This window comes from Amblyraja radiata, unplaced genomic scaffold (assembly GCF_010909765.2).
Source record: "Amblyraja radiata isolate CabotCenter1 unplaced genomic scaffold, sAmbRad1.1.pri S79, whole genome shotgun sequence".
NCBI lineage: Eukaryota > Metazoa > Chordata > Chondrichthyes > Rajiformes > Rajidae > Amblyraja > Amblyraja radiata.
This window is the reverse complement of record NW_022630169.1, coordinates 1,476-25,026: the sequence shown is the minus strand read 5'-3', so window position 1 is coordinate 25,026 and position 23,551 is coordinate 1,476. Positions and strand designations below refer to the sequence as shown.

General features: G+C 38.1%; 1 protein-coding gene across 1 annotated transcript in view; it reads left to right on the top strand.

Annotated features, from left to right (window-relative positions):
- LOC116969557 (tissue-type plasminogen activator-like) overlaps nucleotides 1-9,873 on the top strand; it is a 192,563-nt gene extending 182,690 nt beyond the window's left edge. Inside the window, exons 6-9 of the mRNA XM_033016400.1 lie at nucleotides 6,647-6,783; nucleotides 6,978-7,118; nucleotides 7,470-7,618; nucleotides 9,426-9,873. Coding sequence (XP_032872291.1) covers nucleotides 6,647-6,783; nucleotides 6,978-7,118; nucleotides 7,470-7,618; nucleotides 9,426-9,584 — 586 coding nt within the window. The 3' untranslated portion in view covers nucleotides 9,585-9,873. The remainder of the gene's footprint in view (nucleotides 1-6,646; nucleotides 6,784-6,977; nucleotides 7,119-7,469; nucleotides 7,619-9,425) is intronic.
- The last annotated feature ends 13,678 nt before the right edge of the window (nucleotides 9,874-23,551 follow it).

The following is a 23,551-nucleotide window of genomic DNA, read 5'->3' as shown; positions in this document are numbered from 1 at the left end:
AAAGTGTACGCCAACATCAAGGACGCATACAGAGCTCTCCCCCGCCCATCCCTGGGACAATCCGATCACCTCTCACTGTTTCTACTGCCTGCATACAGACCCCTCGTCCGCAAGACCAAACCTGCAATAAGGACGGTCAAAATATGGCCCGAGGACGCCACCCTACAACTCCAGGACTGCTTTGATCGCACCGACTGGGACCTGTTTGCACAACAGGCTACCAGTGGTACAGAGATAGACTTGGAGGAGTACACATCCACTGTGCTCTCTTACATCAACTGCTGTGTGGAGACTGTCACAGTGGACAAGAAAATAGAGATGTTCCCAAACCGGAAACCCTGGATGAACAAGGAGGTTCAGGATCTGCTAAGGACACGCAACAACGCCTTTAAATCCAGGGACACTTCTGCTTACAGTGCGGCCAGGTCGAACCTGAACAGAGGCATAAAAAAGGCCAAAGTCATCCACAGGCAAAGGGTAGAAGACCACTTCAATACCGCGGACACCAGAAGCATGTGGCAGGGTGTCAGGGACATCACTGACTACAAGAGCAGCCCCGCCTGCCCCCACGGTGATATCACACTGGCCAACGAACTAAACACCTTCTTTGCCAGGTTCGAAACTGGCAAAGGATCAATCCACGCAAGGCTGTAGGCCCGGATGGAGTCCAGGGAAGAGTATTAAAGGACTGTGCTGGACAGCTGGCGGAGGTATTCACGAGAATCTTCAATCTATCTCTATCTCTGGCAACGGTCCCCAAGTGCCTGAAAACAGCCACCATAGTGCCGGTGCCGAAAAAGTCCAAAATCACCAACCTCAATGACTACCGGCCGGTTGCCCTGACTCCAATCCCTATGAAATTAAATTTCTTTATTTATATAGCACATTTTTAGTCAACTTGCATTGACCCCAAAGTGCTTCACATAATTACATCCACACACACAGGCAAAGGTGGGTGAAGTGTCTTGCCCAAGGACACACACAGGCAAAGGTGGGTGAAGTGTTTTGCCCAAGGACACAACGACAGTATGCACTCCAAGCGGGATTCGAACCAGCTACCTTCCGGTTGCCAGCCGAACACTTAGCCCATTGTGCCATCTGTCGACCTTGAAGTGCTTCGAAAGGCTGGTCCTCTCCCATATTAAATCCAGCATCCCTGCCTCACTGGTCTCCCATCAATTTGCATACAGGGCAAATAGATCGACAGAGGATGCCATCTCTCTGGCCCTTCACACTGTCCTGACTCACCTGGACAGACAGGGCACGTATGTGAGGATGCTCTTCATTGACTATAGCTCTGCATTCAATACGGTCATCCCCACCAAGCTCACCACCAAACTCCACCAGCTAGGCCTCAGCTCACCGATATGCGCTTGGGTCCTGAACTTTCTCACGGAGCGACCGCAGGCAGTGAGACTGGGCCCGCACCTGTCCTCCACCATCACCCTGAGCACCGGCACACCACAGGGTTGTGTACTAAGCCCCATGCTCTATTCCCTCTTCACTCACGACTGTGTCCCTGCATTCGACACCAACACCATCGTGAAGTTTGCAGACGACACAACAGTGATTGGGCTGATCACCAACGGTGATGAAACAAACTACAGAGCGGAGGTGCAGAACCTGGCGGACTGGTGCGCCAATAACAACTTGGCACTAAACACCTCCACGACCAAGGAGCTGATTATTGACTTCAGGAGGTCCCATTCTGGAGAATACGCCCCAATCTCCATTTACGGGGGAAGTGTGGAAGTGCGCTGGTCAAGAAGGCACAGCAACGACTGTTCTTCCTGAGGACATTAAAAAAGACTGGTCTGCCCCAACAGCTGCTGACAACGTTCTACCGCTGCACCACAGAGAGCATACTAACATATGGCATCTCAGTGTGGTATCTCAGCTGCACGGAGGCGGAGAGGAGAGCTCTTCAGCGCGTCGTCAACAGAGCGCAGCGGATCATCGGGACAGAGCTACCAGCCTTGGAGGGCATCTACCAGGGTACACAAAATTGCTGGAGGAACTCAGCGGGTGCAGCAGCATCTATGGAGCGAAGGAAATAGGCGACGTTTCGGGCCGAAACCCTTCTTCAGAGCATCTACCACACGCGGTGCCTCAGGAAGGCCCTCAGCATCCATAAGGACTCATCACACCCCTGCCACGGTCTGTTTCAACTACTTCCCTCCGGCAGACGTTACAAGGCCTTCTACGCCCGAACCTCCAGACTCAGGAACAGTTTTATCCCAAGAGCTATAGCGGCTCTGAACCGGCCCTAATGAGTGCCCCCCCACCCACCCCCTTTGGACAGTCTCCCTCAGATGGTCACGTCAATCAATTCAGCTTGCTTATTTATGTATTGTATTTATTTACCTTTCTTGTACATCAGTGGAGCTGCACACTAAATCTCGTTGCACTGACGTGCAATGACAATAAAAGATATTATTATTATTATTATTATTATTACTCAATACCCAGTCTAGAATAGCCTGCTCTCTCGTTGGTTCCTCTACATGTTGGTTTAGAAAACTATCCCGCATACATTCTAAGAAATCCTCTTCCTCAGCACCCTTGCCGATTTAAGATGGGTACATGGATAGGATAGGTTTAAAGGGATATATGGGCCAAACAGGCAGGTGGGACGAGTGTAGATGGGCACGTTGGTCAGTGAGTACAAGATGGGTCGAATGGCCTGTTTCCGAGCTGTATGACTCTATGCTGATTAATACACAAAAGGACACAAAGTGCTGGAGTAACTCAGCAGGTCAGGCAGCATTTCTGGAGAACATGGCTAGGTGACATTTCAGGTGGAGACTCGTATTCAGACTGAATAGGGTCTCGACCTGAAACGTCATTATTCATGTTCTCCAGAGATGCTGCATGACCTGCTGAGTTACTCCAGCACTCTGTGAAACGTCATCTATCCATGTTCTCCAGAGATGTTGTCTGACCTCCTGAGTTACTCCAGCACTCCGTGATACATCACTTATCCATGTTCTCACTCTTTAAAGCTATTACCTCTGGTTCTTGATTCCTCTATTCTGTGTAAAAATGCTTTTACCCTATCTATTTATCTCATGATCTTACATACCTCTCTATAAGATCACCTTTCATCCTCCTGTGCTCCATGGAATAAAGTCCCAGCCTGCGACCTCTCCCAAAAGATCATGTCCTCGATTCCTGGCAACATCCACATAAATCTTCCCTGCACCTTTTCCAGCTTGGAACATTTTTTGCTTATACCTGGTTTCCAAAACAGAACACAATACTCTAAATGTGGCTTCACCAATGTCTTATATAATTGCAGCATGACCTCACAACCTCTACACGCCACAATGCCTGATGAAGGCCAATGTGCCAAAAAAAATTTGACCACTGTATCTTCTTGTGACACCACTTTCAAAGAACTATGTACTGGCACTCCTCGATCCCTCTGCTCTATAACACTCTCCAGTGCCCCTACCATTCACTGTTTAGGTCCTGCCCATGTTAGACTTTCCAACTTCCCAACACCTCACCTTTCTCTGTATTAAATTCCATCAACCATTCGTCACCCCGCCTGCCCAAACAATCTAGATCCTGCTGCAATTTTTGACGATGATCTTCACTATCAACGATACTACCCACTTTTGTGTCATTTGCAAACCCGTTGATGATGCCATGTATGTCCTCATCCAAATCATTGACATAGATGACAAACAACAATGAGCCCAGCACCATACCTTAAAGCACACCACTTAACGCAGGCCTATCGTCGTAAAAACAATCTTCAACCAACATGCTTTCCTCCATGAAACCAATTTTCTATTCGGTCAGCTTATGCGATCTAACATTCCAGAGCAATCTACCACTCGGAACCTTGTCGAATGCCTTGCTGAAATCCATACATACAACGTCTACAGCTCTGCCCTCATTAACCTTTTTGGTCACGTCTTCAAAAAACTCAAATCAGATTCATGAGATACAACCACCCACGTAAAAAACCATGCTGACTGTCTCTAATCAGCCCTCCTCATGCATGTATACCTTATTCCTTAGAATATTCTCAGCATTGGAGTTTTTAGAATAGTTCTCAACATTGTAGCACAACAGTCCTGTTCATAAACTCCAAAGTTCTCATTGGGGTGGGGGTGAATCAAACAGTACCTTAAGGGCTTGTCCCACTTGGGCAACGTTTTCAGCGACAGCTTGAAAAGAGTTTGTCGCAGCATGGTCGGGGGGGGGGGGGGGGGTGACGCGCGATGACGCGCCGTGTCTCCCTGTCGCCCCTGGATTTTGGAATGTTCAAAATCTTCAGGCGACACCTGGGTGTCTTATCGTGTCATGCGCCCTGTCACACGCCTGACGTATGCTGTCCTGTGGGTGACGGCCAGTGACGCGGGTATATAAAGCGCCGACTTCTCCATTGGTCCTTAGATTTATTGTAGATAAGTTCATTTCTGATCTATAGGATGGATGTATCAAATAGTGAAATGTTTGGCACCTATATATTGGAATTCCTCAAATCCCAAGTAAGTAATGGCCCTGACCAGGCTCCACACCTGCAACTTTGCTGTTTTATTTCTTACGATATACACACGTAAGTTGGCACAAGGTGAGAATGACTAGCGAGGGTAGTCCTCATTGCTGTTGTAATCACAAAGATAGACACACGTGCAATGTATCGCTATTTAAAGAGACCCCCAATAACTAGCGAGGGGGTCTGAGCAGTCCACTCGGACGAACACAAGCTTGCTTGTTTAGATTGGAGAAGAATGCTTAGAAGCCGGGACTGGGCGCCGATTGCTTAAAGATTATTGGCCTTGCTATGTCCAAGAGAAATGTTACTGAATGTATAGGGAGAGGGGCGGAATTTACAAACGGCGGGAATTGAAAGCAGAACGATATCTGCAGCAGAGATCCAGTTAGTCCCGGTGACTCGGCTGGGAGAACGGGAGTGGAGCGTGGCGAGATAGAAACAGGATAATGCTGGGAAAAACGGAGATCTCGCAGAGAGTGACTCGTACTTAAAACCCCCAGAGCGCTATCTGTTGAAGCAGCGGGCAAACTGAGAAGGAAGCAGGTGGTCATTTCCAATGTGATTATTATACTTCGGTGTAATCTTCTTGTGTTGTGAAGGCGGGTGACGTGCTTGACATGTCCGTGACGCAGAGTGTCGTGCAACTTGACGGGTTTTAGGGCGTCAGTCACTGACGTTCGCAAACGCTGAAAAAAATCGCAAAGTGGGATAGGCCCTTTAATTTATGCAAGGACCATTCAGAAGCCTAATAATGAAGGGGAAGAAGGTGTCCGAGTCTGGTGATGCGCACTTTCAAACAATCAGTACCTTTGTCAAGCAGACCAGGGAGAAGAAGAAATGTCCAGGATAGAACGTCTTTGATTTATTTGGTTGCTTTTCCGAGACAGAGAAGATGGAGTCAATGGTGAGAAATCTGGTCTGTATGATAGACTGAGCTACATCTATAACAACCTCTCCCTCAATGTCAGCAAAGGAGTTTGTTACCGACTTCGGGAAGCATGGTGGAGCACTTGCCCCAATCAGCAACAATGGAGGCAAGTGGAAATGGTTGAGAGTTCCAAGTTATTGGTGTTATTACTACCAATTATCTGCCATGGACCAACCACATTGATGCGACAGCCAAGAAGGCATGCCAACACCTCTACTTCCTGTGGAGATGGATGAAATTCGGCATGTCTCCAGACTCGTACAAACATCTACGTATGTACCATAGAAAGTTGGGTTGTATCACAACTTGGATTGGGAAGAATTCTACCCAAGACCGCAAGAAATTGCAGAGTTGTAGATCTTCTTCTTCGTGCGTATGGCGTGCACAGCCTAAAGTTGTAGGGCAACTTGTTCTATTCGATCTTATTTGATTGTGTACGCCGGGTTGATTGCATTAGTCGAAACAGGGCGGACCACGTGAAGGTTGCAATCTTCCACCCCAGAGTTGTAGATGAAGCTCAGTCTATCACACATACCAGGCATCCCACCATTTACTCCATTTACTCCATCTACACTGCCTCAGAAAAGAAGCTGACATATTCAAAGATATCTCCTTCTTCCTGCTCACATTCAGCAGAGGCTTGAAAGTGTGCACTGCCACAACTAGGAACAGCTTCTTCCCCTCTGTTACACAGGGTTTTGAATAGTTCTTCCATAAGCTATACTGTTCGATTCAGGTCTACCCCATTGTAGACATTGGACTTTGTTTAAGGAACTGTTGTGCTACAATGTTAAGAACTATACTCTGCACTGTGTGTCTTCCCCTTTGCTCTACTGTAGAGTAGTATGAGTTTGACCTGATTGTATATATATTGTGTTATCTGATCCGTTTGGACAGCATGCAAAAGCAAGCTTTTCACTGTACCTCTATAAATGTGACAATAATAATTAGTTCTGCTTGATGTTGAATCTTTATCTACTGTGTCACACAAGCATACGTTGGTGCCTTAAAGAACAGAGGTGACGAATAATGCAAATAATGATACTTTCAATGTGAAGAAGAAATAATACATTTTGTATGTTATTTTTGGACCTTGGGAGATGGAGAATATTCATTTTAAAAATAAAAGGGCAATTCAAATTAAAATCCAGAAGTTTGCATATTTTCTGTAATACAATGTGCTAACACAACTTTCTTTTGGTATTTAGTGCTTCCCCTACAGACTATATGGTATTACTGGGAAAACATTCAATAAATGAATATGCAAAAGATGATCAAAACTTTCTTGTCAAAAAGATAATTATGCACCAAAATTTCAACAAACATACATACGACAATGACATCGGTAAGCTGAGTTTATTGGGAATAGTAAATTAGTTTTAATGATGGGCAAGTTTCAAATTGGAATTCTTGCAGATAAAGAAATGTTTGTAATAATTCCTGAAATGCAGCAGTACTTATTGTTTCTCCTCACTGAAAATAAATCTTTTAGCCAAATCTGTTATGCATTTGAGAAATGGATTTTCTTCTTTTTTTAAGCGCTGTTAAATTTGAGATCTCAATCAGGAACGTGTGCAAAGGAGATTCAATTTGCACAACCTATCTGTCTGCCTTCTAATCACCTAAGATTTCCAGATAACACTCAGTGTGAAATTTCTGGTTATGGCAGAGAAGAAGCATGTAAGTTTGAAATTATATTTAATCGGTTTTGCTGTAAATTTTATTTTCAAAGTACAAACTTTCTTTTGTTGAATTAAAAAATTGTAAGAATAGATTTCTCTATTGAACTTAAATTTGCACATTAAAATCAAAAGCGTAAAAAAAAAAACAGCAATTAGACTAAGATTTTACTTGATGTAATTGTCATCAATGTGACAATTTAAATCGCGTCACTATACCTAAAAGCCTCTTAAATCTTTATGAGCAGCTTTTGGAGCTCAATGGGTTCCTTCATCACCAACCAGAAATTTTTCACTTGACTATCAAATAATTTAAAAAACATCTGAAGCTCAAATCCAAACTTTTTTTCAGTTTCTCCTTTCTTCTCCAAATTCCTGAAAGAGGGAACAGTGCGCTTACTTTCACAGCGATTATGCAGGTCCTCACGATATTATGGAAACAAAGTGACTGAAAACATGTTGTGTGCTGCACACCCTGACTGGAACATAGATTCTTGTAATGTAAGTATTGAATCCTTTATTGTAATGTAAGTAAATGGGAGAAAGCTCATTTCTATTTTCTTATTTATTTATTTATTTATTTTTATTTATTTATTATTAGAAGTACAGTAAATTACAATAATACACATCCGATATATCTTATTACATTTGTTGTACCACTTCATTTTTCGAGCTTTAAAAAAGATAGAAATAAAAGAAGTAAGGAAAGTGAGCAAGAACCATGAAGGTGCAGGAAAGTGTTGGGAAAAGAAAGCCCCTTAGGGAGGAAGTTAGAGAAGGAAGTAAAGAAAGGAAATAAGACCCTAGAAAGAAAAGAAAAAAAAGGAAAAACAATCGCTCTATTGTAACACAAAACTCGCAAAAAAGGATATACCAACCGTGTTTTAAAAAAAAATTTATTTTATACCCCCCGTTACCAGATCCTGGTACCATTTATATTTTAAATTACTATTGCACCTTATGCTTGTAATAGTTCCATAAATGCAGGCCACGTCTTTTGGAAGTGGTCTGCTTTGCCTGCTAGGAGGAGTCTCATCTCTTCCAAATGTAGTGTTTCGAACATGTTTGAAATCCACATTTTTATTGTTGGTATTGGAGCATTTTTCCACAATTTGAGTATAAGCTTTTTTCCCATTATTAGCCCGTAGTTAAGTAAGTTCTTTTGAAACACGTTTAATTCGGGGTTACCTTCCGATATTCCAAAAATGATCCATTCTGCTTTTGGTACAAGTTTTATTTTAAATAATTTTGTGAAGATTTCAAATTTCGTTCCAAAATTTTTGGATTTTTATACAAAAAACAAAAGAGTGCGCTATGTTAGCTTCTTGTGACTGACATTTATCACAAATGGGTGAGACATTGGGGGAAAGTTTATTTATTTTAGTTTTTGAATAATATAGTCTATGTAATGTTTTATATTGAATTAGAGTATGTCGTACGTTGATCGAGCATTTATGCACATATAGTAAGTGTTTATCCCAGCTCTCTTTTGACATTTTTATAGCTAGTTCTTGTTCCCAGTCTCTTCTAATACCATCAGTTGTAGGTATTTCTATATTTAAAATAATGTTGTATAAGTATGATATTAGATTTGCTGAAATAAATAAAACAGAATCTAAAATTAAGAAATCTATCTCTTTTAATGCCAATAGTCAATAACCCGTCGTTTAAACCTTCAATTATAGATAAATCATTTACACAATGGGAAAGAATGGGAATCAAAACGCTCGGAGACTTGTATGAATTAGGAAAATTATTATCATTTCAACAATTACAACTGAAATATAATTTGAAAAATAATCAATATTTTAAATATCTTCAAATCCGTGACTATCTGAAAAAATACACAAAAGACTATCATAACATGTCCCCAGACTTATTGGATGAAGCCATGAAGATAAAGGCTGAATCAGCAAATCTAATATCATACTTATACAACATTATCATTTCTATTTTCTAATGAAGATTTAATTCCAAGAAGGCAGAATTCAAAGTATTAACGGTAAACTGACCTGTAATCACTTTGACAACTGAGATTGCAGCCGAGATATGATATCCAAATCCAAAATACATATTACTGGCTCAAGGTAGGGGAATATCTCATATTCTGTACATAAAAAAAACATTTTATCACATAACTGAAAAATACCTCAAACGCATTTACCTACAATATTTACTTTATATATTTCCCTTAAGTGCTTACATTGTAATCCATTTCAACTTTCATTTTAAATTTATGTTGCAATATCATTAGATTTATTAGTGCAATATTTGAATGAAATGGTTTATTTGTTATCTTTAATCACAGGGAGATTCTGGTGGACCTCTGGTATGTGAAAACAATGGACAAATGTACCTTTATGGAATAATCAGCTGGGGTGAAGAGTGCGCCAAGAAGTATAAGCCTGGAATTTACACAAGAGTTACCAACTATATACAGTGGATTGAAGAAAACATGGCTGCCTAATTTGTGGCATTTTAAATAATTTCCAGTAATATTTGGCTTGAATAATAATTTCATCCAATTTGCCTTGTCTTACTCCTAATATATATCAATGTGGATAAAGTTTTGAAAGGTTAATATTGCATTTCACAGCTGCAAAAGCTTTCAATGTTTGTCTGCATCAGACAGCTTATTTCTTTTTATATTTATTATTTAATATAGATTTTTTTTTTAAAGTTAACAAATCCTCTGAGAAGGTGAAATATTAATTTACATTGATCTTGTTTCATTAATAAAGTAGTTTCAAGATGGCAATTTTTCTGTGAACTGTTTGCTCTATAGTGATGTACAATATGAATTGCAACTCATAACTAGTTGCAGATAGACACAAAATGTTGGAGTAACTCAGCGGGACAGGCAGCATCTCTGGATAGAAGGAATGGGTGATGTTCGGGACGAGATCCTTCTTCAGCCTGATGTCAGGGGAGTGGGCAGAATAGATAACAATGTCATAACTAGTTGCCATTATTGTCTAACTGGTCATGGATGAAGTTGTACTGTAAATACAGTTTAACCAGAATTAAGTTGTTTGAGCTTTAAGAAATTTGAAAGGTTGGCTGACCTTCCTTGAGTATCAATAAGAGTAAAGAGTCAGCTTTTCTGATGCTTAAAAGTTAGATAATAGAAAGCAAATAGCATTTTTATTTATTTTATTTTTTTTGCAATTAACATACCTGATCTTCTAGAAAGCAAATTCAGATCGCAACTGTGTTCGTTTAATAATGGCAATGCAGAACAAACTAACTACTGTTGAACAACTTGTTCTGAATTGCTGCATTTATTGATTTTGCGACAGGTAGGATAAATCATGGTTCACAACTTGGGCTTCACCACCTCAGCGTGTTCCAGGCACCCACCATTGTCTGTGTAAATAAACAAAAAAATGCCCTTTAAACATCACCTTTAAACTTTGCCCCTTTATGCTATGATCAGATCTCCTTGAGAATCCTAAACCAGTCGTATCTATTTGAAAGATTTATAACATCTTCAGTCATTTATGGGTAATGCCAATTCAACAAAGTCTGAATAAATGGGTCTTTCACTCTAGAACAATGGGGTCCATACTTATACTGTATACTTGCATTGCCACTACGGCCAATATTTATCTAACTAAAATAGTTTCCGTCAGACACGTTCTTGTGCAGAATTATTTTAATTCTAGTCATTTTGAGTTTTCATTGTCTACTTTGTGTAATCCTTTGGAGAATTCGTAAATGTTTATAAAATTATACGTCTAGCTCTTGTATATAGATGCATTTTCATGACTTTTATTTAGGTCATAAGATACAGCTAATGCACAAAATAAGAATATCTGAACCTTCAGTAAAATTTGGACATCATATAAAATATGTAAATAGCATTTGGATTGGTGCCAAATATAATGTTCCCAAAGACTACCTTTCTCCATAAGTTGTTAATTTATCCAACTTTGTTAACTCAAAATAACCATTAATGAAATTAAATACAGTTTTGTATCTTAAAAAGCTTTCTAAATGTTTCAGTTAAATACTTTATTTCGAAGGAAAATGAATGGGTAAATAATTTTTTGAACAGCATTTGATGGTTATACTATATTAATATTGTATTTGTTGAATTTCAAGTTCAAGTGACTTTATTGTCATGTGTCCCTGTATAGGACAATGAAATTATTGCTTTGCTTCAGCACACAGAACATAGTAGGCATTTACTGCAAAACAGATAAGTGTTCATATACCATAATATAAATATATACACACATGAATAAATAAACTGATAAAGTGCAAATAACAGATAATGGGTTATTAATAATCAGAGTTTTGTCCGAGCCAGGTTTAATAGCCTGATTGCTGTGGAGAAGTAGCTATTCCTGAACCTGGTTGTTGCAGTCTTCAGGCTCCTGTACCTTCTACCTGAAGGTAGGAGGGAGATGAGTGTGTGGCCAGGATGGTGTGGGTCTTTGATGATACTGCCAGCTTTTTTGAGGCAGCGACTGCGATAAATCCCCTCGATGGAAGGAAGGTCAGAGCCGATGATGGACTGGGCAGTGTTTACTACTTTGTGTAGTCTTTTCCTCTCCAGGGCGCTCAAGTTGCCGAACCAAGCCACGATGCAACCGGTCAGCATGCTCTCTACTTCAAATAGGAATAAAGAACTGTATATTTATCATGTTACTTCAAAGGGATTCTCCCTGTGGTCACCAGTTGCTGCATTTATTTTTTGATGTTCTTTAATGCTTCTACCATGTAGCCTTGAAGTGCTTATCAGGGGTATTTTAGGAATTAGTCATTTTCATAAGGAATAGGAGTAGAATTATGCTATTCGGCCCATCAAGTCTACTCCGCCATTCAATCATGGCTGATTTATCTCTCCTCTTAACCCCAATTTCCTGCCTTCTCCCCATAATCTTTGACACCTGCACTAATCAAAATGTATCTATCTATGTCTTAAAAATATACACTGACTTGGCCTCCACAGCCTTCTGTGGCACAGAATTCCACAGATTCACCATACATTCACCATTTTGTAGTCACCAACGCCACTGCTGCCACTTGGACCACACTGGTGGAGTCATGAATAATCTGAGTCAGCAAGATGACCCTCCACATTTGGACTTGGAAACTGCTGGTAAGAAGAGACCACAGGTGAAGCTTACCATTATCTTTTCTTTATTCCTATTTGAACAAGGATTGATATTTCCATTTACAAAAACTAGGCAGCTAGAGGAACTCGAGGTTAGGCAACATCTATGGAGAGAAATGGACACAACATTTCAGGTCTGGCCCCTTCATCCAAATAATGAATACAAATAATGAACAACAGTGGACCCAACCATTACTCACATGCCTCCAGTCTACAACCCTAATCCTATCTCGGCAACGGAACATTATGGACTGCCTCTTACACTACCATGGATATATTTTAGTTGTGTATTTTTGCACAAAAGTCTTGTTTTTTTTTTTTTTGCATCGTCTTTTATTTGGCAACATCTTGTTGAATTTGTGTAATATGTGTAATTTAAGTCTTTGCATATGATGCTGCTGCAAGCAAAACTTACATTGCAATATACCTTACTGTACTTGTGCATACTGTAATAAACTTGAGAAACAAGGAATGTTTTGGAGTAACTCAGCGCGTCAGTCAGTATCACTGAGAACAAGGATTGATGATTCCATAGATTCCACCGGGTGGCGCCGCAGTGGCAGCCTCGCCACTTTTCCGTCCTTTTCTTCTTTGTTTTTTAGTATGTGTTAATAAGGAGGTTGCATGAAAGGTCACTGGGTCATGGGGCTAGACGCACGGAGCCTCTAAATCCAACTGGAAGACATTCGTCACTTCCGGTATATGTTATTAATGCTAGAAACGCGTACTTTCCTACCTGTTAAAAACCGCCAAAATTTTGGATTTTTGCGCTGAAAAAAATTGTGGGAGTCGAGGTAAGTGTGAGAGACATGTACCCAACTTTAGAATTCCAAACGTGAAGTGAAATGAAGGTATAGAGAAGCGAGAACTGAAGGGACTACAGCAGCTAAAGTGCTTGGAAAACATTGAAAATATTGGGAATTATCGCGTTTGCTCACTGCATTTCATCAAGTAAGGCATTATTTGTGTTTTTTCTTGATTCCTTTGGTATCTAAAAATTCTCAGAAGTGATAAATCTGGCTGTAAATTTTTCTTCAGATGCGTTTTCATTTTGTATGCAAAAACCCACGAGGACCATGGGCGATTTAAAAAAATTACACCCAGATTTATCACTTCTGAAACTTTTTAGATGCCAAAGGAATCAAGAAAAAACACAAATAATGCCTTAGTTGATGAAATGCAGTGAGCAAACGGCCAATGTTCGCCATGCACTCTGGCTGTTGTTGTCCCTTCAGCTCTCGTTTTTATCTACCGTAATTTCTCCTCACTTTTGGAATTCTGAAGTATGCTAAATGTCTCACACGCTTATCCCGATTTCCATAATTATTTACAGCGCAAAAATTGACAATCTCAGCGGGTTTTAACGGGCCCGCTACGTTGGAAACAATGGTAAGTGCCTACCTGCAGTACATCGCGTGTAATCCATTTGGAGTAGCGTAGCAACAGTAGGGGTCATGGGTCGTGACCCGACTGCCGTGAAACCTCCCTATAGCTTTGTTTTATGTGGGGGGGGGGGGGTTGGGGGAAACTTTTTTAAATCTCTTACCTCGATGGAGATGCAATTTTTTTCTGTATCATATCCATCCACACTACGGCCGAGCATTATGGAGCTGGCGGCTACTGCTGGGGACCAACCAGGAGCTCCAACCATGGGAGCCTGTGGACTTTAACATCGTGGAGCTTATGGTCCCTGTTGGGGACTGACCTTGGAACTAACGGCGGAGCCTGTGGACTTGAACATCGTGGAGGTCTCGGTCCCTGGTTAGAAACCGACTTCGGGAGCTCCAGGCTGCAGGAGCTTTGACCGCCCGATCGCAGGAGCTTCGATTGACCCGACTGTGGATGGTTCGACAACCCCGTCCGCGGGAGAATAAAGAGGAAAGAAGATCAGACTTTATTGCCTCCCATCACAGTGAGGAATGTGGGGAATCCACTGTGGTGGATGTTTAGGTTAACTTTTATGTAGTTCGTTGCCAAGTCCTTCAGCCCTGAGAACTATGAGACTGTCCCCTTTTGAAATGGCCATGATATGATGCATCTGTCCCACACTATATGACCTATTATTTACACATATAACATATAACTAACTAACTAATTAACTACTTACGCGCAATAAACTCAACTAACGTTAAAGCCGTAATGTACTATACTAACACGACTAACTATATAGCAGGAAGGATGGGGGAGGTTAGACATATATTTTAAATACTGATTATGAATTAACTAACATACAGGTTAATGAAAAGTGTAATTATTGACGAGGTACTTTAACCCATAATCACTTTTATTTTAGTCTAAATCTTCTAGCTTCTCTTTTATTCTATTTTAAACTGTTCTGCTATTAATTGACCTGATATGATAATTTTGGTTACAACTAGAGGGAACCGACTAACGTTGGGTCACACTTTATTAGGGGGGTAAGGCCCAGTGCATAATCTCATCGACGGAGGTCAATTTAAAAACAATCGTAGCTACCATTGGTGGCTTTTTTGTAAGATATCGCTTTTTTGATAACTTACACTCACTTTTTTTGTTTATTCACAATTATGTGTTGTATGACTTAACAATGTTTATGTACACTTTATGCTATGTTTTTCTCTTTCCCTTAATTATGTTTAATAGTGTCAGGAGATGTAAAACTACTGCAGAAATTATGAAGGACAACTCTGGAATCAGGATTCCGAGGTACTTGGCTGCATCACATGAATCATACAGTCTGGTAATAATAGCCAATGCAAGATAATAGTCGAATAAATATCGGAGGTCTCACTTTCTGTAGTTGCGACATCAGAGGTGCGAACGAGCCAATTAAGAGGGGTAAAATTCTGGCACAATTAAAATCATTAAATATGGATATTGCTTTCCTACAAGAGACACATTTGAAACAACAAACTCAGATCAGATTAAAGGCAAACTGGATAGGTCAAACCTATTACTCCTCATTCACCTCTAAAGCAAGAGGCACGGCCATTATAATTCGGAAGGGTATACCTTTTAAATTAAAGAAATCCATATCTGATAAAGAGGGAAGATACGTTATAGTCACAGGAGAAATTTACAATACACCATTAACTATGATAAATATTTACGCGCCTAATTTTGATAACCCACAATTTTTTAAGAAAATAATAGATTTAATCGCAGAGCATAATTATCAAAATATAATAATGGGGGGAGATTTTAACTGTGTTATAGACCCATACTTAGATAAATCAATAAAGGTAGGGAAGCGTCTTGTTAAAACTAAGACCTGTGAATTTTTAAATACTTATATAAAAAATAACAACATAGCTGTTGTTTGGAGAATAGCAAATCCAAGTGGTAGGGAATATTCATTTTACTCATCAGTTCATAAAACCTATTCACGAATTGACTATTTCTTATTGGACACAAATTAATCCCGTATACGAATAAACCATCATATCATAATAGTATTATTTCTGATCATTCACCATTGACTTTTATACTTAAAATTGAGGGAATACCGGGTATAAAACCTTTTTGGAGATTCAACGCACACATAATAAATAACCCGCAGGGCTATGAGTATATAAAAGAACAAACAAAAATGTTTTCCGAAATAAATGACACGCCGGGTATTTCTGCACCGCTATTATGGGAAACCTTCAAGGCATATATTATCGGCGTCATGATCTCTTACCAATGTTTTCAAAATAAGGAAAATAAAAGAGAACTTCAGCGGATAGAACAGGAAATAAAATTACTAGAACTGGACAATGCAACTGACCCAACCATAGATAAACATAATAAGATAACTTTATTGAAATATAAGATCAATAGAATACTATCAGCAAGAGTAATAAGATTATTCCAAATTACAAAACAAGCACACTTCGAATTTGGGGATAAGCCACATAAATTACTTGCGAGGCAACTGAAGCAACAAGAAAAGGAAAAAACTATCACTAAAATTAAATCGGATAAGGGTGAGTTTCTAACACTGCCAAAGGATATTAATAAGAGGTTTGCCCAATTTTATCATAATTTATATACATCTAAAATAAATACAGATGTTAGTAAAATTACAATTTTTTTAGATAATTGCAATCTCCCAAAATTGGATAGTTTAGAACAAGAGCAATTAGGAGCACGGATTACTAGTGAAGAAATAAAACAAATAATAAACTCACTGAAAAATGGGAAGACCCCAGGACCAGATGGTTTTAGTAATGAATTTTATAAAAGATTTCAGGAGTCAATTGTACCAAGATTATTCAATTTATACAGGCAGGCTTATACCGAAAATAAACTACCAGAAACCCTAGCAGAAGCAACAATAACGCTTATACCAAAAAAAGATAAAGATTTAGATGAACCGGGTTCTTATAGAGCTATTTCACTTCTAAATACGGATCAGAAAATTTTAGCAAAGATTCTAGCTAGAAGACTAAATAATTATATTAACAATTTAACGGATCAAACGGGATTTATACCCAAAAGACAATCATTTAATAATTTGAGAAGGCTTTTCAATATAATGTACTCTCACAATGAGGACAATGAAGATATTTCAGTTGTTACGCTGGATGCAGAGAAGGCATTTGATCAGGTAGAATAGCAGTATTTATACAAGGTACTCCAAAAATTTAATACGGGAGAAAATTTTATTAGATGGGTTAAACTACTTTACGATAGACCTACGGCAAGAATATTAACTAACAATATGCTATCTCCAAAATTTTACTTATCAAGGGGTAATAGGCAAGGTTGTGCCTTATCACCATTGCTATTTGCCCTTATGATAGAACCGCTGGCCGAAAGGATTAGAAATCACCCGAATATTCACGGATATAACACTAAGGACTCAAAGAATAAAATGTCATTATACGCTGATGATATCCTTTTATATATTACTGTTACTGCCGCAAAAATCAAATACCTCAAAGGCCAATAACATAATACAAAACCAGGTTCAAATGGAAAAATTATTTATTTTTCACTAACAAAAAGAACTAAACCTGGATCAAACAAAAAAAGAGGGGTCGGATGGGCTAGCAAACAAAAGATAATGGGTGCTCTGGCCGACCACTCAATGGGCCGTCGGACCAGAGACTCTAAACCTGCCTCAGTGTGAAAATAAACCTGAAACAAAACCACGAAAACAATAATGCCAGTCCCATCCTTTCCAAGCAAAATAAGTTAATACAGAATGAAGAGTTACATAAAGAACACTATGCAATCAAACAAACTAAACCAACACCAGACTGCTGCCACCAGTCTGAGGGGGAAGAGAGAGACAGAGAGAGAGACTGCCAGTGCACATGGTCTTTTTAAGCTGAGGCTCCGTCATCAGGCTCACGTGATGCAGCTTGGGCCAGGAGCCTCCAATCAGGTACAGGAGCAGCCAGGCAGCAGGAGGTACTAATGGAAATCAGAGAAACAGGTTAGTACATAATTAACACCAGCAGAGGGAGCGCATAACAATTACTAATACACAAACGAGTATACCCACCTTATTAACACTAATTAAGGATCTTTTTCAGGATATGGAATAAATTGGAATAAAAGCAAAATTATGTCTTTAAAACCACAGGATTCGAGACTTACTAAAATTCCCCTTCAAAATTGCAACAGAAAAATTCAAGTATCTGGGTATTCAAATTACGAGAAGACACAAATCATTATTTAGTGCCAATTTTATGCCACTATTAAATAAACTGAATGATATGATTAAATTTAGGAAAACGCTCCCGCTCTCATTGATAGGTAGAATTACAAAATTCTTAAAGGGTTGGACAGGCTAGATGCAGGAAGATTGTTCCCGATGTTGGGGAAGTCCAGAACAAGGGGTCACAGTTTAAGGATAAGGGGGAAATCTTTTAGGACCGAACTTTTTTCACACAGAGAGTGGTGAATCTCTGGAATTCTCTCCCGCAAAAGGTAGTTGAGGCCAGTTCATTGGCTATATTTAAGAGGGAGTTAGATGTGGCCCTTGTGGCTAAAGGGATCAGGGGGTATGGAGAGAAGGCAGGTACAGGATACTGAGTTGGATGATCAGCCATGATCATATTGAATGGCGGTGCAGGCTCGAAGGGCCGAATGGCCTACTACTGCACCTATTTTCTATGTAACGCTATAAAAATGACTTTCTTACCACAATTAATATATTTGTTTCAAGCGATCCCAATATATATTCCAAAATACTTTTTCAAAAAACTAGATTCTACTATCACTAATTTTATATGGGATTACAGAGCACACAGAATTCAACGAAAGCATTTGTGTAAACCTAAAGAAGTTGGGGGTTTATCATTACCTCACTTTATGTATTACTACTGGGCAGTGCATATTAAGAACATAATGTTGGATAGTTCCACTCAGCAGTTGGAGTGGATAAGAATGGAGAAAGAGGAGTGCTATCCGCACGATATAGGAACGATCTTGCTCTCACCGATAAAATTGAATAGTATAATATATAAGAAGAACCCAATTATTCACAATACAATAAGAATTTGGAAACAAATAAAAATATCCTTGAAATTAAATAATCTATCAGTACTAACCCCACTATTGAACAACCCCGCATTCAAACCATCTCTCATCGACAAAACAAATCAACAATGGGATAGACTGGGGATTAGGAAAGTAGGGGATATGTATGAATTGGGCAAACTGAAATTTAAACTGAAGGATAATCAATATTTTAAATATATACAGATATGTGACTTTATGAAGAAATATACACATAGATTTCAAACTATATTTTTAGACCCTTTAGAAGAAGCAATGAATATTAAGGCTGATTCACAAAAACTAATATCATACTTTTATAATAATATATTAAATAGAGAATTACCCTCAACAGAAGCACTAAGAGAAGATTGGGAACATGAGCTAATGATAAAGATCTCGAAGGATAGATGGGAAAAGTATCTGATGAACACACATAATTGTTCTATTTAATACAAGACATAATTTAATTCAATTCAAATTATTACATAGACTATTATTCAAAAACGAGGTTGAATAAATTTTATCCAAACGTCTCTCCCAGATGCGATAAATGTTTGTTTCAAAACGCTAATATAACACATTCATTTGTAGGATGTACAAAGTTGAATAAATTTTGGAGCGATATAGTTGATATATTTACAAAGCTTTTCAAGTCAAGAATAGAACCTAAAACGGAATGGATTATATTTGGAATAATGGTAGAAGATATCAATTTAAATAAAGACCAAAACGTTTTTTTAATTATGGGTTAATAATTGGAAAGAAATTGATACTTAAATTTTGGAAAAATACAACCATACCAACTGTTAAAATGTGGATTAGGAATATGATGGACATAGCACGCCTTGAAGAAATGAGACTCCGACTAATAGATAAATATGACCAATTCTTTGCTAGGGGCTGAAATTACGATAAAAGACATTGAAGAATCAATAAAGTCCTTAAAAAACGGAAAGTCGGCAGGACCCGATGGTCTAAATTCGGAATTTTATTAAAAAAATTATGATTTGCTTTCCCCACGCCTACAGACAATGTACAAATACGCATATACTCAACAGAAACTCCCAGAAACTCTAAATGAATCTACAATCATACTTATACCAAAAACGGACAAGGATCTTGAAGACCCAGGTTCATACAGAGCTATAGCCCTCTTAAATACTGATCAGAAAATATTAACTAAGATTCTATCTAATAGATTGAGCTTAGTGATCAGCAAATTAATACATCCCGACCAAACAGGGTTTATCCCCAAACGGTATTCATTTTATAATCTGAGAAGATTATTTAATATTATATACTCCAATAGAATCCCTAACGCAGAGCTAGCAATTATCTCGTTAGATGCTGAAAAAGCATTTGACCAGGTAGAATGGCCATATTTATTTTCGGTGATGGAAAAATTTCAACTAGGAGAGAAGTACTGTACATGGGTTAAATTGTTATATTCTAATCCAACAGCTAGAATATTAACAAACAAAATGTTATCAACTAAATTTAATCTCTCTAGAGGCTGTAGACAAGGATGCTCACTATCCCCACTATTATTTGCTCTTGCAATCGAACCCCTAGCAGAAAGCGTTAGAAACCATCCAGGAATATTTGGATACAATACTAGAGACACAAGGAATAAAATCTCCTTATATGCAGATGATATACTAATATATATTACAAAATTAGAAACTAGTATTCCAAACCTATTAAATCTAATAACTCAATTTGGTCAGTTTTCGGGATATAGAATCAATTGGAATAAAAGCGAAATCATACCAATTACAAAATTCAATTTACATACAATACAACAATCCCCTTTTAAAATAGTTAAAGATAAATTTAAATACTTAGGAATCTATGTAACTAAGACATATACCTCTTTATTTAAACTAAATTTCCCACCCTTACTGAATAAACTACATAAGAATATTCAATACTGGAAAACACTCCCCATTTCTATGCTTGGGAGAATTAATGCTATAAAAATGATTTTTTTACCGCAACTGCTGTACCTACTTCAATTAATTCCGATATATATCCCAAAAACTTTTTTCAAAAAAGTCGATTCCATTGTTACAAGTTTTGTCTGGGATTATAAGAATCATAGAATAAGTAAAAAACATTTATGTAAATCAAAGATAAATGGAGGTCTGGCTTTGCCAAATTTCTTATTTTATTTTTGGGCAGTCCATATTAAAAACATGAATTTCTGGCTGGAAGAAATGGATCAACAATCAGATTGGCTAATGATGGAAAAGGAAGACTGTCTACCTTTTGAAATTGGACCGATCATATTTGCCCCCACAAAACTGCACAAAAAAACCTATAAAGAAAACCCCATAATACATAGTGGAATACGAATTTGGAAACAAATAAAAAAAGATTTAAAATTGAATAATATACCACTCTGCCTTCCCATTGTAAATAATCCTTTATTCAAATCATCCTTTATGGACAAAGGTTTCACACAATGGAAAAATTATGGAATCAAAAATATAGGACATCTTTATGGAAAAGGTACTTTTCTTTCATTTCAAGAGTTACAACAGAATTATGGACTGCACTCAAATAATTTCTTCAGATATCTACAAATTAGAGATTATGTTAAATCTAATACACAAGTTTACAGGAATAGGGAATCAGAAATTCTTGATGAATGTCTGAACAAGCATCCTAATACTGAAAAACTAATAGCTTATATTTATAACACCCTACTAAATAACGAGGTACCACCGACCGAACCATATAGATACAAATGGGAAAATGAAATAGGTCATCCTATCACGAAAGATATGTGGGACGAAAGTTTACAACAAATACATCAATGTTCATTAAATGCCAGACATACTTTAATACAATTCAAGGTCTTACATAGACTACACTTCTCTAAAATAAAACTAAATAGAATCTTCCCACAAATCTCTCCTATTTGTGATAAATGTCTACATTTAGAGGCTAATTTAACACATATGTTTGCAAACTGTATAAAACTTAAACATTTCTGGACTGATATTTTTGAAATAACTTCAGAAGTTATTAATACAAAACTGGACCCAGACACAAAATTAATAATACTTGGAATATCAGAACAAAGCTTAACACTCACAACAAACCAAAGAAACTTCCTCAATTACAGTATAATAATCGGGAAAAAATTAATATTAAAATTTTGGAAAGGCCCTACAACCCCCACAATTAAAATGTGGATTACGGAAATGTCGGAGACCCTATACTTAGAAAGAATTAGACTTGTCTTAATGGACAAACAAGATCTTTTCCATAAAATTTGGGCTCCATTCATTAACTATCTGAAGGGATAGATTGGCACAGCACGAGGACCCAGCTGAAACTTGAACTCAGGAATAGATGAAAAGCTATACTTTATAACCTACGAACCTATCTCCATTGATGTATTACAGGTAACCCATTCCACCTCCCTTGTTTTTCTGTTGTGTTTTTTTTTGCTTTCTTTTTTATTTGTAACTTTCTACCCTCTCTTTTTCCCTCTTTCTATAAAAAATAAAAACACTAGAAGCAGAAGTAATTGATAATGGAAAATTTTAATAATGTATGACTGATGTATATGAAAAGTTTTTTTTACTATAATATGTAACTATATTTTATAATATGTCTACTTCTAATAAATAAATAAATAAATAAAATTTAAAAAAAAGATAAATATGACCAATTCTTAAGGAGTTGGTCTCCTTTCATCGACTTTTTGGAATCATGTGATGCACCTGCCCACACCACCCCCCCCCCCCCCCCCCAAATCAGTCTGAAAAAGGGTTCTGAACCAAAACATCATCTATCCATGTTCTTCAGAGATGCTGCCAGATCTGCTGAGTAACTGTACAGAAGCCTGAAAACTGCAATGTCCAGGTTCAGGAGCAGCTTCTTCCCTACAGCTATCAGGCTATTAAATACTACAACCTCAAATAAGCTCTGAACTACAATAGAGTTGTATTATTATTGCACTACTATTTGTTGTTTGAGTATTTGTGTGTATGTGTATATATGTGTGTGTGTGTACTTTGAACTTTTTTTCTCTCGTTTATCATATTGTTTACAATGTACTATGTTGACATATTCTGTTGTGCTGCAGCAAGTAATAATTTCATTGTTCTATCTGGAACATATGACAGTAAAACACTCTTGACTTCGGCACTTGGTGTAATAAACTTGACGACTTGAAAATCAACCCTCCACAACCACTTTCTAACTCCTTCCACCCAAGTGAACTTTACCAGGGTGAGCTAGCCAGACCAGTGTATTATATGGAACCTTCATCAACAACCTTACTTGGTTCTATGTAAATAACATCATCATCATCAGCAATCACTCGAAACGAGTATGACTGTCCTCTCCTCTGCTTAGGATTGTCTACTTGTGGGTTTGCAGATGTCTGTAGAGGTTGATCTGCGATCCACACACCTTGGTGCAATGTGGGCAGTGGATTCCTTGTCAAACTGCTTCATTACCTCTTTAAAAAAAAAATTGTCAGATACCATTACTGACTCACAAAGCAATGTTTATTATCCAGCCAGAAAAGAGTGTTCATTGAGAGGAACTGATTAGATCTCAGCTTTAGGAAGAAACAGGCACTCTGAGGCATTTCTAATTCTAGAAGTTCAATCCAGAGGAGATGTTCAGTGAGCAGTCATTTTTATGCATCTTGGATTTCTAAAAAGATGTTTAATGTTCCATTTAAAGATTGCAAGTAAAACAGTATTTTATGCAAGAAGCCTTCCTTTATGTTAAACTTGAATTCTAACGAAGGATTTAGAGTAACAGTCTATATCTGAATACATCAACATACTTTCAGGAATATCATATACATTTTG